General features: G+C 43.4%; 1 protein-coding gene across 6 annotated transcripts in view; it reads right to left on the reverse strand.

Moving 5' to 3' along the window:
- Positions 1-59: 59 nt before the first annotated feature.
- Positions 60-18572, reverse strand: part of Gpat4 (glycerol-3-phosphate acyltransferase 4) — a 43771-nt gene continuing 25258 nt past the window's right edge. For 5 of the 6 annotated variants that reach the window (XM_008852304.3, XM_029555662.1, XM_008852305.3 and 2 more), the window contains 11 exons: positions 12465-12534; positions 10699-10999; positions 9919-9993; positions 9019-9108; positions 8789-8882; positions 8085-8200; positions 7658-7713; positions 7097-7182; positions 4164-4292; positions 3996-4075; positions 60-1856 (listed from right to left, as the gene is read on the reverse strand). In XM_008852304.3, the coding sequence (XP_008850526.1) occupies positions 1748-1856; positions 3996-4075; positions 4164-4292; positions 7097-7182; positions 7658-7713; positions 8085-8200; positions 8789-8882; positions 9019-9108; positions 9919-9993; positions 10699-10999; positions 12465-12534 (1206 nt within the window). In that variant the 3' untranslated portion in view covers positions 60-1747. The remainder of the gene's footprint in view (positions 1857-3995; positions 4076-4163; positions 4293-7096; positions 7183-7657; positions 7714-8084; positions 8201-8788; positions 8883-9018; positions 9109-9918; positions 9994-10698; positions 11000-12464; positions 12535-18572) is intronic. The other variant, XM_029555663.1, reaches the window with a different exon arrangement.

The raw sequence follows: 18572 nt of genomic DNA on the forward strand, positions 1-18572 counted from the left end.
CTCAGAGAACAATTTTAAAAGATCATTCTGGTTGGCATTTCAACACTACAAACATCCTATACAAGAGGAAACATTTTTTATTCTTGAACATTTTGTAAAACAGTTCATAAGAGCATAAGAGACTGTTCTTACAGTTCCAAGTGTCTGGTAAGTGTTTCCTATTGGCAACGGAGCAGCAAGAAGAAATGTAAGGCTATGTGAGGTCAAAGTGGGGAGTGACATCCCAGTGCCCAAGCAGATAGTGGCCTCAGTTTACAGTCTCAGGAGCCAAGCTGCACTCGTAGCACAACCTAAATCCCATGTGACCTGGAAGATGTGATCCCTACAAAATCCTAAAAAGTGCCATAACTGTGCCATTCATTAAGGAACAAGGGGACACTGATCAGAAGGTTATCGCTTTGGAAGAAATTAACGTTGATAAGCCTCCAAATGGATCAGCCCCCAGTGACTACAATGGTGGCTCACAGGCCTGTAATTTCCTCTCTAGTCATAGAAACCAGCAGCATACCCACCCTCCTCCCTGCCTCAGTCACCAGTCCTTCCCAGCACCCCCCAAATACTTGCTGTTTCCCACTGTCCTCACTTCCAGACTGCCTGCCCAGGTTCTTTCCACCCTCCTCCACACAGTATTTCACACACAGCTGCCATGACCCCCAAATGGGGAGAAACCTGTGTCTAGGTTAGAAACTCTACAGAGATGTGCAGACACACTGTTTGAAAGTTTACCTCCTCCTGAGCAATACTATCCTCATTCCGAAGTCAAAAGGAGACCCTGCAGTCCAGGGTTATATTCAAGTATGACAGCTGTAACTGGTAAGAAACAGTCCTCAGAGAATGAATGGAGGTCCCTAAATTCATTCAATATCCAGTTTTATTTATTCACAAAACAAGTCCAAAACCCTGGGCAATAGTTGTGAACTCTGACCTCGTCTCACCATATTCTGTGACGCTATCCTTGTGCAGCCAAACATTACATGTCCTTCACATACACTATCACTTGAATCCCCACAACAACCCTGTGAGGTAGGTATCATTACCTTTTCTCTGCCAAGTCCATGTGACAGACAGGGAAACTGAGACATTCATTAAATAAACAGCAAGTCACATGGGAAATTTAGGCTAGGACTGGAGTCGGAACGTAGAGACTCCTGGTGTTTACAAGGAAGCTTGCTGGCCCCTTCCTATCCTTTCTGGCAATTCCTCGAAAGCAGGAACCAAGAACTTAAAGCTTCATTTACTGAATGAAATGAATACCCCTGTGGGTAGTTTAGTTTTCTTTTTGCTCAGTCTAATAGCTTCAAGGCTGGGGGTATTTTCAGATGCCTACCTCAGCAATGCCTTTCTTCTGAAGCCACGGACTTTCCCCCAGCACGTGGATGTCACTATACACCAACACCCAACCTCCCCCCAGAGGGGAAGAATGGGGCCCATCTTCTCACTGGCTAACCTGCAAAGCACACAGGTAGAGTCGCTTTAATGGCATTCCTCCAATGGGTTTACTATAAAGGAACAAGACATCTTGTCCTAGGGAGCCCCACCTAGCAGCATTCCAGTCAGGACAGCAGGCAGGTCACGGAGCTCTGAAGAAACTGGACTCCTGGGATCCAGAACAACCTGAGGGCTCAGAGTCTGGAGGGATGCAGCAATGGGTGGTAGGGATGGTGGTACAGGCTGCATAGCAACAACTCCAGCTGGCTCACGTGTCAGGATCAGGTGGCGGTAGCTCCAGCTAGCACGAGATGCAGACTCAGGACCGGCTCCTGTCTTCGTGGTTTCCGACAATCATCTTGCTATACAGCTTCTGCTGCTCCTCTTTGAATGTGTCTTTTACCTTCTCCCTCTTCAGCCCACCATCCCTGAAAAGAGAGAAGTCAATGGAACAGCACAGAAGCCCCCATGGGTGGCTCTGAAGTGTGGCAGACGGGATGTCTAGCAGGACACACGGACACTCTTGGATACCACACTTTGTCCTTGTAAGCCTTGCTCAAACTTGAGTCTGCATTCACAACTTGTGTTCAAGGCACTATGTACCTGCTCACATCTTTAGCACCCACTTTCACCTTACAAAGGATGAAAAGGCAATCTGGCACCACAGTAAAGGAGCCTCACTGCATCTGTAAAATATTACTGTAAATTTCAGTTCCAGGATACTTCAAATCCATGCCAAGAACTGACAAGAGAGGCTATACAAAGGGGGTTTATTTTCTTTGTTTGTGGTGCTGGGATCAATTTCAGAGCTTAGTGCATGGTAGGGACTACCAGCCCCAGGAAAATGCAAGCTCTCATTTTGTCTGTGTTCAAGGGATGGCACTATAAGCCAACTAGCAGAAATTTCTTGGTGGGCTCTCCGTATCCTCACTGTACAGCCTTCTTCCTCTCAGTTTCTTGTAGTATCCCCAAACAAATCCTCTAGGCTTGAGTTTGTTCCTCTATTGTCCCAATACCACCCGCTGTACCTCCACTCCTCACTAAGACTCCAGAATTATCACCACCTTCAATGCTGGATGAAAACCTAAGCCCACTCCCAATTTCTGGTTTGTACTCTTTAATGGCAGGGGACATGATTAGTGACTAAACTCTATAGCTCTAGAAGTCTGTCAGGTCTGGGTTAAAAATTCAGCTCCAGAATTTACTTTGGAATACATGTTTTGACTTCTCTGAGTTTCAATTTCTCAACTATAGAGAATAGCGACTTTGCTATCCATAGGGTTGCTGTAGCAGTGTCAGGCATACAGTAAGTGCTCAGTAAACACTTTTTTGGCCTTGTTTTATATTTTTCAAAATATTTTTTTTTTAATTTTATGTGTATGAGTATAATGCCTGCATGTAGGTGGGTGCACCCATGTCGTGCAATGCCTGCGGAGTTCAGAAGAGAGCGTTAGATCCCCTGGAACTGGAGTTACAGATAGTTGTTAGCCACCATGTGAGTGCTGGGAATTGAACCTCAGTCCTCTGCCAAGAGTAGTCAGTGCTCTTAAGTGCTGAGCCACCTCTACAGCATCCCCCCCCCCACCCCTTTTAAAGATACATTCATTACACATCCGAAGCTGGCCTCTACCTCAGGATCCTCCTGCCTCCACCTCTTGGGAGCTGGGATTATAGGTATGTACGACATCTGGCTGACATTTAGATTCTTTTAAAAGACCATAATCTGGGACCATGTTCCTACCTGAGAATAAGGAATTCAGATTAAAATTAGAATGTCTACGCTTTCTTTTTTATTTGTTTTTAGGACAGGGTCTCACTTGCTACATAGGTAAACCAGGCTGGCCCCAAACTCAGAGGTCATTTACCTGCCCCTGCCTCCCAAGTGCTGGGATTAAAGGTGTGTGCCATGCTTGCTTAGTCAAATGTCCTGCATAGCTGGCCCTCACTTTCCAAAAGTCCCTGGAGCATGGGAAGTCTATGTGAACCAGCATTTACCCCCTTGCTTCTATCACCTCAAGTGTAATGACCTCAGACTCCAGGATAACAGCAGCCAACTCAGGCCTGTGGGACAAACGACAAACGCTCACATCCTGCCTGACACCGGTTCCTCTAAGAGACCACGCTCACTTATTTATGTATTCTCTTTGGTTTCTTTCATACTGCAATGGCACAAGTGGTCAGTGCAAAGACACTATATAGTTTGAAGCTTAAAACACTTACCAATTCTTCAAAAACTGTTTGTTACCTCCTGTACTAGAAAGTAGCAAGATAATGATAAATATGATGTCTGCCTTTCTAAGGAAGTCAGAGGACGCTCCGCTTCTCCCTCTGAGGTTTCCAGACCAGAGGCAGATTGTGCCCATTTAAGAGGCAAGCACTATCTAGAAGCCTGGATAGGCTGGACAAATGCCATGACTCCACCTCCATGTTCCTAAGGGCAAGGGAGTACTTAAAGGTTGAAACGAGGGGAAAGGATTTTTGCCATCCGTTCTCTAGGGCTGCCAGGTTTTATTCTCAGTGCCAGGGAGGGGGCCTTTGCTTCAGGAGTACATGTTCACTGGACTTACCACAGCAGATCCACCAGTCCTCCCTGCCGGGCAATAGCAGACTTCACTCTGTTAGCAAATTGCACGGCATCTTCATCTTTCTGTACCAAAGAATGAATGAAAGCACTCAGCCAGACTCCTGGTTACCGCAGCACATGAAGAACTGCACTGAAAACTGAAAACACCTACCTCTCTGGTCATAGGAGGCAGGTACCAAACGCTACAGACAATGGCCCAGCTTGTCATCATTCTCAGCAAATATGTCACCATCCCATACTTGCTACTGTTCCAGAAGGCATCACCGAACTGAGGGTCATACTGCAAAAGAACACTAGGCTGAATGTAATAAATGACTACTTCTGACAAGTATTTGGGGGCAAGGTGTAGGTTAGAGCCGCTCCTGGCCCTACGTGAATACTACTGAAACAGTTCTACAGCCAAGGGCTCTGACCCAGCTGCCTGCAGCTCCTGTGCAGGTCATCACACTCAAATAAACTGTTCCTGCCTCGGGCAGCCTCACACTGCACTCATAGGCAAATATCTGTTATTATAGTACTCAGAAACAGAGCACACTGGAGTCCTATCAAATACCCATTTTCTAGGCTCAGTAATTACAGAGGTTCTACTATGCTTATTTCATGTATCCTTTCCCCTCTAACAAGAGCTGGCTTCAATACCAGGGCATCAACCCATGTACATATGTAATGGACCTCCTGACAAAGGAACCTTCTTACATAATCACCAACTTTGTCAGAGGCAATTTAAGTAACTGTAAATACAACTACGTATGTAAAATTCCAATAGAGTAAATTATCTAGTTGGGCAGAAAACCCTATACTAATTAAATCACCAGCATCCACCAGCAAATGGCTACATACCAAGAGTCTCATGAGGTCTGAGCAAGGTAGGAGTATTAGGCACTTGTGTTTGTCAGTGACTTTAATTGAGGAAAAAGGCTGTCTCAGTGGCATTTTGTGGGAAATGTGACTGCAGCTGCAGAATCATTGTTTCAATATCAAATAGTAATCTCAGTGGCAGGAAAGCCTGGTGAGAGAAGTTCTATCAGAAGTGACAGGAAGACCTAGACCCTTGAGAAAGAAGGCAGGCTGAGCCAAAGGAATGAACTGCTGCCGCCAAATGCTTGGACAGCCGTGACAGACAGAATCACAAAGCAACTGTCGGAATGTACAATGGAGAAATAATAAAAGGAGACTTTCAAGAGCTATCCTTCAGAGCTAAGGTGCTACTATAGGCGTGTACCACCAGGCCTGGCCCAACGGTCCAATCTTTTAAGCCTTTCCAGCCTAAGTTTTTAATCTCAGAATAAAAACAAGACAATTATGTTGATATTATGGTCCTAACTATAGAAACACAGAGACTAAGAAATTTAGACTTAGCTAGGTATGGTGGCATATGCCTTTAATCCCAGCACATGGGAGGCAGAAGCAGGCTTATCTCTGTGAGTTCAAGGCCAGCCTGGTTTACATAGGGAGTTCCAGGCCAGCTGGGAATACAGGGAGAGACCCTGTCTCAAAAAGACCAAAAAAAAAAGAAAGAAAGAAATTTAGCCTTAAGAGAATTTAAGAAATTTAGATTTAACTGCATATGCCTTCATGAATGAATGCACTTTAAAATACCAAAAAGAAGGGAGAATAAAACTTTAATACTAATGTAAGGTGCATGACCACGAAGGAAGTGCACCTAGCCAGACATGCTGGAGTACACCTGTCATCCCAGCTACTCAAAAAGCTGAGGTAAAAGATGACTTTGTGCCCAGGAGTTCATGATCAACCTGGGTAACACAGGGAGACTCTCTTTGAAAGCAAAAACTGATTTTTCTGTTGTATTTTATAAGCACATGAACAGAGGCTATGTTAGGAGCAAGAGACCAACTCCTTGTTTAGGGCCAATTCTCTTCTACACTGGGGAGACACTAGAGAAAATAGCAGTAACCTTCTCAAAATCAAATAGTAATTTAATTTTAGTAGAAATATGATAAAAAGCCTTGTCACTGCTAAGGTTATCCAAGTTCAGTTACTTATAGAGTCTTTAAAAAAAACCTAAAAACTGTCAGTGGAGCAGAATTTGAAAGGTTATATGTATTTTACTTTGTAGGAGTCTTAATTCTCCCATGGTTCCTTGTCCACAATGGATAAGAGCTATGTTCCACCTAATAGTTAGGCAGCCCAAGCCTGTCTGTCTATTAATGAGCCTGCAGTCAGTACTCAGTTTCTAGCCTAACTTGCACTCCGCTTAGCTAAGTAGAAGGTTGTCTGCCTACCCAAAAGCTATGCTGGCAAGCTGAAAACCAAGCAACACACATCTCCATTACACTCTGCAGACAGATCCTTGAAAAGGCAGGGGTTTGCAACTGCTGACCCTACTCTGAAACTTGGACTTAAGTACTGAAAAACAGCTTATTTTTGGAATAATAACAAGTCTAAATTCTTACAGAAATAATACAGATCCACATCAGAAGGGTATTAGCAAGAGGAAAAAGAAAAACAGTCAGGCTGACTGACTGACCCAGCATATAAGCAAGTACTAGAAATTATTAATATTACATAATACATACTATTATAATCGTGCATATTATAATCCCCATGACTATTCACGTAATACATCCCATGCCTCCAGGGAGTCTTGGGGGGGAGGGGGGTTCCTGAGAAGGACAAGTTCCTTCCTGATGGGCAGGAGGTGGAGGAGCTCGTACGATCCATTCCACCATCACTGTTGGAATGAGATGACATTGTAACCCAAAGTAGTGGAGCTGCACAGCAGTGTGACAAGGATCCATCCATTCTCTCGTTCCCACTCAATGTATTAATCCAGCTTATAGCCCCTCCACCACTGCCAGCAGCAAGCTACTTGTGCAAGTCGAGTGCCCTACACCAGTGAGGTCTATGAAAACCAGGTAGAGAGAGGGACACCCACCCAGCTCATGTAGGCTCAGCTTATGAAACTTGGTAGCTTCTGATCTAACCCGTCTCCCTGTGGATCCCACCAGCACTCTCTTCCTCACATGGTCAGCCCCTGGCAGTGCCACCAGAGAGGGTGAAGTAACCATGACTGGGACACCAATTCCCACTTATGCATTCTAGGAAGTCTCAAAGGTGTTGTACCTTGATAGCAACAGGGTAAACAGTGGCTCCAATTTCAAAACTTCCCTTTTTGAACATCATCACTGATGTGTTATTGATGCAGGTTCCTGAAATACAGGCAAGAAAATACTGTTCCTTTCTCATCTTTTACCCAAGGGTTTCTTTAGCACTAAAAATAATCCCTAAACAGCATAAGCCTGCCATCACCCCAACTCACAAATGAACACTAAAGAGTTGGGCAAATGGCAGTACTTCCTCCTTTTCTTGTTTATCAGGCTACTGTCCCTGACTAACACATCCCAGCTGAGGTGTGGGGCAGGGACACTGAGCACTCAGGAGAACTGAGGGAGTACTCTACAAGAGGCTGGAAGGGCAGTTGTCAGCAATATTACAGAAAGGACCCTGCAGCGAGGAAGTACACATTATGAAACTCAGTCTAACTTCTCAATTTACCCAAGTTTTTAGTCTCTCCCACAATCCAAAGGGGACCCAACATCATCCAGAGAAAACAGATACCCCAACAAGGGCTCAGGGGCGTGGTTCCCAGGCGTACCAGGTTCCCACACCCAAGTCACTTTGTACCTTCCGGGAAGATGAGGATAGGCAGCTTACTTTTATCTTGTACATGCTCAGTCAGTCTTTAGAACAAAAAATAAATAAAAGGATCAGTGACCTTATAGGTTGCAGATAGCAATAAAAGTTCTTTGACCTTGCAGTAAGTATATCACAGTGATAGTACATTTTCCTACATAGTCAAGATTCCAGGGCCACCAAAAACGAGCAAGCAAACAAGAACACCCGCCCCCCAAAAAACCCACCTTAGTTCCTGTTTATTAGGAAGACTATGATGAAAACCTAACTAATTGGTAAATAATACTTAGGTTTATTTACATACTTTTTATATGTTCTATTTCAGGAAAAATTTTGTTATGAGAACTGCATAGGCTCAGTGTAAAGGGATAACTACCCCTAAAACATTTTTCTGCTTAATAGCACTTTGCCCATTTACCTCTTAGCCACCAGGTGGCGATCTTTCACTTCAGACCGTTCAAACCAGACATGTGGGCAGGCTTTCACCATGGCTCTCTGAATCACACCCATGAGGCCCCCGTGCACCTGACCCACCTAATAATTCAGACAAAGGAATAATTAGCAGTGAAGCCATCCTCACATAAATCCCGACTCTGAGGAGAAAGCCCCAGGTCCCACAAAATACAGAGCCCAGCTTCATACCCTCTAGTGTTTCAGTAATTGTAGGTTTCTCACTATCAAGAAACCACGACTCAGATGACTGATTCCTAAATTTCTCCTTTTAACCAGTATACCAGAGACTATTATAATTACACATGTAAGTGAAAACCCTAAAAATAATAAAACTGAGTAACTGTATAAAATGCCTCTCCCTGGGTTTTCTCAAATGCCCCCTACTCCAGTATTCAAGCGCTTCCCTCCCTCCCACTTCAGTAACCTCCGCAGTCTGGGGCCTTGAAGGTATAATCTACCCAGACATCCTCTTGACCAATCTGCTCAGAACAGCTTATCCAGTTCTAAGGCGATCCCAAGGGTGACAATCTAGGTTGGGGCCTATATATAAAAAAGTATGTTCACCTCTCTGAACTCTTCAGATGCCTGTGGAAGGCCTAGAGGCCTCTTAGCCCTGACCAGCCTAAAGATGTCTACAACTCAAGACAACCACAAAAAGAGACTACTTACCATGGCATAGTAGCCATCACTGGCCAAAATAATCACATCAATGGGAGATGTGTGGTTAGCCACACAGATGCCACCATTTCTTGGTCTGTTTTTCCTGGATGTAAAATGTATGTAGAGCAACAAAAACGATGTGAGTCAGTTCACTGGGACACATTGCTTCACAAGCGTCACTAGCTCTAACCGAACGCTAAAGAAGAGCCTCCTTCTCTGTTAGTATAAAGTTCCCTCACCTGTTGTGGTAGGTAATGATGGCTGTCAGGGCTCGAACACAGATCCGGTAGCACATTAAGTGAACGTGTTTACTCAAGAACTCCTTAAATCTGCAACAACAGGAAAGTTGGGGTTATGTGTAGGAAAACGACAAACTGCTGACTCCAACCACTTAAAAGTGTGCAAAGTACTTACAGAGTGACCCGTGCACATGGTAAAACACGCAATGTTTCAGCGTCTTTATACCCACACATACAAACAGCATATAAAGAAATGCAACAGGACTTGATGACATTCACTTAAGTCAGTAACTGAGGATTCATAATCCTGTAACTACCAGCAGAGGTAGGTCAGAGGGCTCCTAGAGTCCTATCATTGGCCCCCCAGAAGCAGTCCAAGGTGAGAACATAACTTCTTCATCAGCCTTGGTAGAACAGAGGTCTGTGAGCCCCAAAAAAGTTTCCTTTAAAAAAAAACCCAAAAAACAGACAAAATCTACCTATGCTCCAAATTGTTTGTCAATTATGGAGCTAGCAAAACCAGGCAACTAAACATCTTGCAGATGGGGGTACCGAAACAACAGAGGACTTGCCCAGAGCACAAAAGGTCCTGGGTTTGAATCCAGCAAAACAAAAGAGCTGCTATAAAAACCTGTTAACACTGGAGGTAGGGCTCTTTTACAGCTTCTTCCTTTTACACTTTTAAAATGGAAAGATGGTAAGGGCTGGATGGCAAGAAGTACACACAGCTACTATCACGTAACAATCACAAAACAAAAGCTGCTACTGTAGACACCACTGTGACTACAGGGTTACTTTAACCACGAGTAGGGTTGGTATCCAAAGCAGTGGTTGCCTCCAGTGCCAGTCACCATGCCCAGAAGAAGCTATCAACACATGGGACATTCACACTCCACTCACCTCCCATTTGGCAGGTAGCCCACCATAGTGGTACCCACCACCAAGAGACTAATTCCTGTGAATGCCAGAGCAATCCTGCAAGAGGAAGACAAGTTAAAACAGCAAACCAACTAGTCATACAGTGAGCATGTGGAAATGAAAGGAGCAATCACGAAAACCCCCCTAAGACTTGACCATGAAGACCCAGACAAGAGCTGCTGCTAGAATTGTGAGGAGGCACTTGTACTAGAAGAGGGCTGAAACAAACTGACAGAGAACTGTGGAAGCGCTCAGCTGATACTACCTCTTCAGCATCAGGCAGCTGCTGCACCTGGCACCTGTCTTACTTTGCTTTGGCTGAACACCCTGGCAGAAGCAAAGCCTCTCTATGAAGCAATGGGCGGTAGAACTGAAAGGCACCGACATCTGACGAAACACACTGAGAATAGCACACAGCAGAGAAGCAGAGATTAATATCAGTTCTATACCAGAGGCAAGCTTCAAAGAAGGCCATGCCCAAGGAAGAGGAGCCACGTACATGATGCTCCCTGTCCTGTGTTCAGTCCCTCTCAAAAAGCACCTGGCCTTTAGGAAGCCCAACCATTCTTGTCTGATATGCAAAGAACCTAAGAGTCTAAAAGGATAGTCCCCAGGTGCCCTTCCAAGGGTCAAATGGACTAGCCAGTATAAGAACCTGCTGTACTTTTCTCTAAATGGAAAACAAGGCAGAGTGAGGTGGGAAGGGCATGCACAAGCTAAGCCAGAGTAGCTCATGTGTGGCTCTCAGCAGGCCCAGCTTACCTGAGCGGCAGAAGGAAGCAGTATCGAATCAGCACTCCTAAGCCCCAGAGGATAGTAAGCCGGAGGCTTATATACTGGAAGTTATAATTGGTTCTGCTCAGCAGATTCCAGGACTCCAACTCCTCTGCTGAGAATCTCTTTGTCACCTCGTCATCCATAATAGTCTCCATTCCTTTCCGGCAAAAGTAGAAAATGTCAGAGAGCTCAAACTCTGGTGTCTTGTCCAAAGCCTTATTACTACCACTTTGACGAATTTCTTTGATTTCTTCTTCCAGTGAAGTGGGATCTTTTGCAATGATTCCTGCAAAAAACAATACCCCTTGTTCAAGCAACATGCTGCATGAGAACATGTGTGTGCAGACTACATTTTTCACTGCATGTGCATGTGCCATGGTTTGCATATGGGCTAAATAAGCCCTTCAGAGATTTAAGCACAGTATAGTCATCAACATGACAGTACTCAGAAATGCTGGGTCTTTAAGAGGTAGAGCCTACCATATTATGGTATATAACCTCTCATCTGTGCTTATGCTGGGAACCCTATTTAAACTCAGTGGGTCACTTACACACACACACACACACACACACACACACACACACACACACGGACACATACACACACACACAATAATGAAAGTAGGAGGGAAACTTGTTGGGGGGAAAAGGGGGTTTCAGCAGAGGGGATGAGATATGGTAATTGGAGATGAAAAGGACTAAAATTCGTTATACGCTTGTATAAAACTGTCAAAGACCTGCTGGTACACCAGCACCAGAGGCAGAAGCAGGTAGATCTCTGTGAGTTCAAGTTCAGCCTGGGTTACACAGTAAGACCCTGTCTCAAAACACACCAAAAAAGAACTTTTGACAGATTATAAGAAAGTGGGTCTTGAGACTGCTGCTCTAGTGCAGAGAAGCACAGCATAGAAGTTCTCCAAATGGGTAAGGTTTGTAGAAGTGGGTTCCCAGATGGTTAGATTGAGGTTTGCATGGTTTTTCTGTTGGTTGGGGTCAAGGTTTCAGTAACAGTGGCTGGCCTTGAACTCCTGATCCTCCTTCCCATATTTCCCAAGTGCTGAGATCATAAGTATGTGCTACCATGCCCAGCTCTTTACATCAGGTTGTTTTTAAAAAATGTAAGCCAGGTCCTTCTTTTCCTCTCCCACCTTCCTGCTCTCTCTTACACTCCTGCCATGTGGTGCCATCTACCATATGATGACACATCCAGGGAGCCCTCACCAATGGCATTCTACCTGGGTTTTCTTTGTGTATGCTATGTTTGTGTATACATATGTATGTGAAGATGTATGTGCAGGTACATGGGCATGTGCAGAGGCCAAAGGTCAATGTCATGTGTCTGCCTTTGTAACTCTCCACCACATACATACACAGGTTTTGTTTTCTGAGACAGGGTCTCACTGAACCTGAGGCTTACCAACTAGCTAGACTGGCTGACATGTGTGCTCTAGAAATCTGCCTGTCTTTGTACCCCAGCACTGTGATTTTACAAGGATCTGTGGCTGGATCTAGATTTTATACAGGTTCTCATGTTTGCACAGCAAGCATTTTACCCACTGATCTATCTCTCCAGTGCCTGCCTAAGTTTTGTATCTACCAGAATTATGAGTCACACTTTTTTCCTCTGCAAAATATCCACCCTCAGGTATTTTGTTATAGCAGCAATAAATGGACTACATCTGTACACGTAAGAGGATTTAGGACATTATTTCAAAGGCTCTTTTAGGTTATGGCTCCAGAGTCAATCCTACCGTTGGTGTAAGGCTTGTAAAGCTGATGGTTCTTCTCCTTGGCTCCTCTCTCCATTCTCAAGGTAGCCCACTGAGAAGGAAATGGCAAAATAACAGCAAGAATGATATTCTTTCAATTAACAAGCACTCCCCTTCCCTACCCTATGAATGCCTCATCAGTCACCTGAGACCAGGGAGATGGCAGCCAAGTAGCACATCTCCTCAAGAGGATTCTCCCTGTTCCCAGGAAAGGCCCCTGCTTATAAATCAGGAGCTCACTAAGTTCCTAGCAGTAAAGAGCTAAAAAGGCAAGATACTAAGAGCTCAGGGTGTTTGCACTGCTTCTAGGCACTTAGGAACTGGTCAGCAAAGTCAGCTTCCTTCAGCGACAGCCTCCCCCTGCAAAGCTGCCTACCACATCCATTACAAGGGGAAAAATAATTTTTGACAACCTTAAAAAATTATTACTTATTTATTTGTTGGTGTGAGTCGTGGGGCAAGTATGTGTTTAGAGGTCAGAAGACAACTTGTGGGGGTCAGTTCTTTCCTTCTACTATGTGGGTTATAGGAATCAAATGTAGTTGTAAAACTTAACAGTAAGCAGCTTTATCCACTGAGTCACCTCACTGGCCCAAGAAAAAGAATTTAAGTAATGTATGTTTGGACTGCCTAGTAGAGAGTAACCTTTACAGAAGAGAGTCTCACAATTTCACATACAACTAAAGGCTTGTGGCTGGCTTAAGATTATGGACAAAGGCTTGCTCTTTGAAGATGCGAAAAATTCAGGTTCACTTTACAAGTTTAACACTCACTAGGTGTGTTCCTTAAGCAACTCATTCTAAGTTCAGAATCTCAATCTCTGTATTGTGAAGATGCTAACTCAAACCCTACTCTACGAAGTCACCTAGGATCAAAGGATATCATGTATGCGACAGACTTTAGCCTCAATACTACTACCATTAGCAGGACTCTAAAAAGAGATCCAGAAACAAGAGGCTTTCCCTCAAGCTCTCATCTTCATTAAAATGCTCACAGCTGAAGGAAACAGAGCCAGGTCTGGGCTTTCCTACTCTCAAGTGATAAAAGGGGAAACAGTAGGCAACAACTACATTCTTAAGCAATGTTATCAGTAAATACTGAGAAAAGAGATTTTATGAGGCATCTTCTCAAACTGTGTCCAGTTATATATATGGCAGGAAAGAAATCCATCATTGCCAGTGAAACAGCAGAAGGCACACAGCTCATGGCATTTGGTACAGACTCTGCTAGCAGATCCTGAAGATCAGTAAGATTTCTGTTACGGCTTTACAAGGCAAAAAAAAAAAAAAAAAAAAAAAAAAAAAAAAAAAAAAAGGGGTCCCCCTTTTCAAATGCCACTGCCTAGAAAAACTGGTTCACATAGTTATGCACTCAGAGAAAAGTCAAAGGCAAGAGAACTCATATAACCCATGTTCATTCAGTATTTCAGATACTTAGCTGCTGGTGCCTTTTTTTAACTGGGGGGGGGTGCTAATGCCTAAAATGGAGGAAAGTGAATTCCACTTGGTGTTCTGCAACTAGGAAAGTGCTAAAAATGGGAAAGACAATATGTAATATGCATGATACACACAGGTCATTAAATCATTTTAGGGTCTCACATTCTGACTAGGACCCTGTACTGGTAATTGCAAGAATAATCAGAATAGAACAACTTGATTTCTGTCTTGACAACTGCTATCCAGACTTGTAGGAGGCAGGCAGGAGATATATGATACCAGACCATCTGCTAGTAGAAATTTATGTGTCATGGCCATCTTGCTATGCAAAATTCAAGATGGTAATAGGGATTCATAGGAAGGCACCCCCATTTTATAGACAGGGCTGCAGGGCCCCCAAAACAAAAGTATCTATATTCCCTGGTAAAGCCAGTAGTAAACTCAGAACAAAGAAGTAGAAGCAATTAGTGACAAGCCAAAGGAACAAAGGCCCTGACTCATCACCAGCCTCTGCTCTTTTCACTCCTAGGTTCTTCCTCCTCTTTGGTCAACTTGTTCTGAATCCGCCCTCATTGTCTATCCTCTCTTTCTGACCAATCAGAAGCCCCTATACATATTTAAATTAGCCAACTAGGCTCATTCTAACTCAATGCTTAATTTCCATCAGGTGGGAACCAAACTGGCCCCATCCTAATTCCGAGCAATCCATTTTTTGAGACTCTTTCTTCTGCAGGGAGCTGTCAATCCACCTCTCAATGAAAGCCTGCTTGCTTGGCTGCCCGCCCTTCTGTGTCCTTGTTCAACATTCTTTGTGATGGTGATGTAATGAAATCAACCCCAGGAAACCAGTAACAATGGCTCTTGGCTACTGCTTTCATTAGGATCTCTCTTAACTAAGATTCTTGGTTACTTCACAGCTCAATAAGACACACCCCTCTGTCTCCTTTGTGGTTATACTTCTTCCCCTTTGGTTTCTACTTTTCAAAAATTTCAGGAACAGTTACAAAGTGTGTTTGTATTTAGAACTGTTCATGAACAGGTTAATGAAAAAATTCACAACTACTCAAGTGCTGAGACTGAGTGACTGTTGAATGTCAGCCCTAAACGGGACAATTAGATGAACACCACCCACCCAAAGGAACATTATGGAAGAGGGGCTGGAAAGATTTTACGAGCCAGATGATGGGTGAGGAAGGCTGTGAAATGCTGTCTTCTGGACAGGATATGGCTATTGCACTCATGAACTCACTGCAGCTATGGTTACCTGCAAAAGATCTGCACAAACATAATCAAACCAATCACCATTCCAGCATGGATAAGGGAGAGAGGCTTCACCCCTACCTTGAGGAGATGTTGCCAAATTATGGCTGCTGGGAAACAGGGACTCATTTTTCTTTGGGGCTGTGGCCACTGATAGGTTGCCCACTCTCAAGTGGATGGCCCCACACCCACGTGCACTAATTACATTCAGTGGGTAATAAAAAAAAAAGAGGAGGATATGAAGGTGGGAGGACACGTAGGGGTCCAATGGGTAAAGGGAATTTAAAGTAGATATGATCAAGAAATGTTGTATATGTGCATGAAATTGTCAAGATTCTTAAAACAACAAAACCCAAACCCTCCAAGCTCTTCCTATCATCTTCCCTGCCACAAATCACCTCATCTTCAGGGCATTTTCACTATCAGGTCAGGCAGAAGTTATTACTCCCTTTCCAAATGAGGAGACAGTAATCTAGAAAGTGTATTCATCAAGGTCAAGTTTCAGGGATGGATGAAAAAGCCCAAATATTCAAAAATATTATCCACTCCATGCCAATCCCACTATCGCTGCAATTACATCCTCAGCCTCCTTACCATTACCATAGGTTTCAGTGACTTTTCAACAAATTCCAAGGTGCAACCAGACACTCACCAGCCTACAAGACCTTGCCATTCCTTCATTTGGGCTGCAGCATGCTTATTTTCATTTCATTCATTATATTCAGGTTTTTTCTCTGCCTTTCTCCAAACTATTCTCAATCCAGTTGAAAGTCTAACCCTAGATTTCCACTCCAAAAACTACTATTGACACTGAGCAGAGCACATCTGAGGTGAAAACACCAAGAACTGAAACTACTTTAAATATGCTGTTTTCTCTGTACATACAAGTCTTCAGTGACTCAGCACCCAAAGGATTCTTTCCGAGTTAAGTCCTTCAGTAGAGGGACTGAGTCTCCACAGACCCTGCGCAAAGTCCTCCAGGAGATACTCTTCACATATTTGTGGCAGGCACAGATGTAAGTATTTTCAGATGAAGTATCTGAAACAGTTGGCAAGCTTCTCAGGTCTACCAAAAGCACAGGTAAATGGACTGCTTGAATTATTACTCAGTTTTAATGATCTTCATGAAGATTATGAAATGCAAAAATGGGAGATGAAATGCCAAAAGAAATAGACACAAAATTTATGTATACTACTAAAACCACAAAATATAATTGTGAACTGTCAGAGATAGATGGGTGATATGCCAAAAATAAACAGAAATTAAGGCAGAAACTACGATGCAGATGATTACAATTCTATATTATGCTATTTGTATGATTACTTATTGGTATATAACAAACTACTCCCAAAACGTGGTGGCTTGAAACACCACCACCATTTATGTTGCTTGTAAATGTACAATCACAGAGGTCTGACATCGAATAAAGGCCTCAATGACTAGAGTCCTTGGAAGGATTGCTTACTCTTTTGTAGGGCATCTGCTACAAGGTGTCAAAGCCTGAGGCTGTAAGGTAAAACATGGCTGGCTTCCTCATATCATACTGACTGGGCATCATAGGCAAGCAGCCCATGAGAGAACCAGATAAACTGACTTTTCTAACCTATCTCACGTGTTGTATAGTGCCATATCCATCCACTACATTTTCTTTGTCAGAAACCATTCACTAAGGGCTGGGACTATAGATCAACAGCAGACAGAGCACTTGCCTCACTTCATTAATAAGGCTCTAGAGTCAATCCCCAGGACTGGAAAGAAATAAAGAAAAAAGAAAGCATAACTAACTCCACATTTAGGAAGAGAGAAATCAGACTTGACAACAGCCATTAAAATCACCTAGGGAGTTTTGTAAACATGCTCATCTAGACCAATGAACCAAAATAAGTACTATTATTAATTTTTTTTTTTTTTGAGAAAGGGATTCTTATGCATCCCAGACTGGCTTTGAACTCACTACACAGCAGTCAAGGACGACCTTGAACTGCTGATCTTTCTTGCTCCACCTCCTGAGTGCTGGGAGTAGACATGTGCTGCCATAGCCTACTGTGCTGGAGATCGAATGCAGTGTTTTGCCCTTGCTCAGCACGCGGTCTACAAACTGAGCTACATTAGCATCCCCAAATAAGCACTTTTTAAATGCTTCCCTGGGTGATTAAAATATATCGTTAGGAGGGAGAACCTCACATTTCAATTTTTTCAGACTTTAAAATTATATAGATTATCATCCAAAATTAGGAAAAAGGAAGAAGCTTTAAAAAGGTAAAATATATGTCATACTGTGCCAAAGATTTCTGTGCCAATCTTTATGTCCTAAAAGTCTTCTGTTGAAAATTAATCTCCAATACGATAGTATTTGGAGGTGAAAAAGGTTATGGAGGAGAAGCCTTCAAGGATGAAGTCACAGGGGCTGGAGAGATGGCTCAGAGGTTAAGAGCACTTGCTGCTCTTGCAGACGACCTGGGTTTGGTTCCAAACATCCATGTCAGGCAGTTCACAACTGCTTGTAACTCCAGTTCCAGGGGATCTGATATTCTCTCCTGGCCTCCAATGCACCTCCACACAATGTGGTGTGCATATATACTCAGGCCCACACATATAAAATAAAAATTTTTAAAAGAATGGACCCTAAAGAACACCCTAGTCCTGGAACACGGAGAGAAGACTGAAAGTATGTGAGTCAAGAAGTCGGCCCTGACCAGACAACTGCTGCACCTTGTTCTTAGGACTTCCCAATCTCCAGAACTGGTGAGAAATAAATGTTTTTTATAGGCTATGGAAATCTGTTATAGTAGCCCAATTGCAAGAGAGAGAGAGAGAGAGAGAGAGAGAGAGAGAGAGAATATGAATGTATGAGAATCAACAACTTAGAACACAGAAGATTTTGAAAACAGACTGGACACTTTCCAGGACCACCCTAAGCCCTTGCTGACCTAAACCAGGTCTTTCTAGTCCATCCCTTACTGTAGCGTACAGACTATTTGTAACTGTCCATTAAGATCCACAGGGTACTCTGAGTCCTCCTGAATGCTTGGCACATACCTCTAGGATATAAGGAACAAAAATGCATTTTCTAGAAATTTTTTTTTTTTTTTTTCTGTATGGGGTTAGGATCTTGCACATGCTGGGAAGAGCTCAACCAGTGAGCTATAGCCACAGTCTCTACTGTTTTAAACCCCTAATCTTGAGGCTACGAATGTATGCACTATTTTCTTTTTTTAATTAAAAATTTTTAAAAAAATTATTATTTTAATTTTATGTGTATGAGTGCATTGCCTGCATGTATGTGAGTGCACCCATGTCGTGCAATGCCATGGAGGTCAGAAGAAAGCTTCGGATTCCCCTGGAGCTGGAGTTAAGGACTGTTTGTAGCCGCCATGTGGGTGCTGGGACTCG

Source organism: Nannospalax galili, unplaced genomic scaffold (assembly GCF_000622305.1).
Source record: "Nannospalax galili isolate Female #2095 unplaced genomic scaffold, S.galili_v1.0 scaffold366, whole genome shotgun sequence".
In the NCBI taxonomy this organism is placed as follows: domain Eukaryota; kingdom Metazoa; phylum Chordata; class Mammalia; order Rodentia; family Spalacidae; genus Nannospalax; species Nannospalax galili.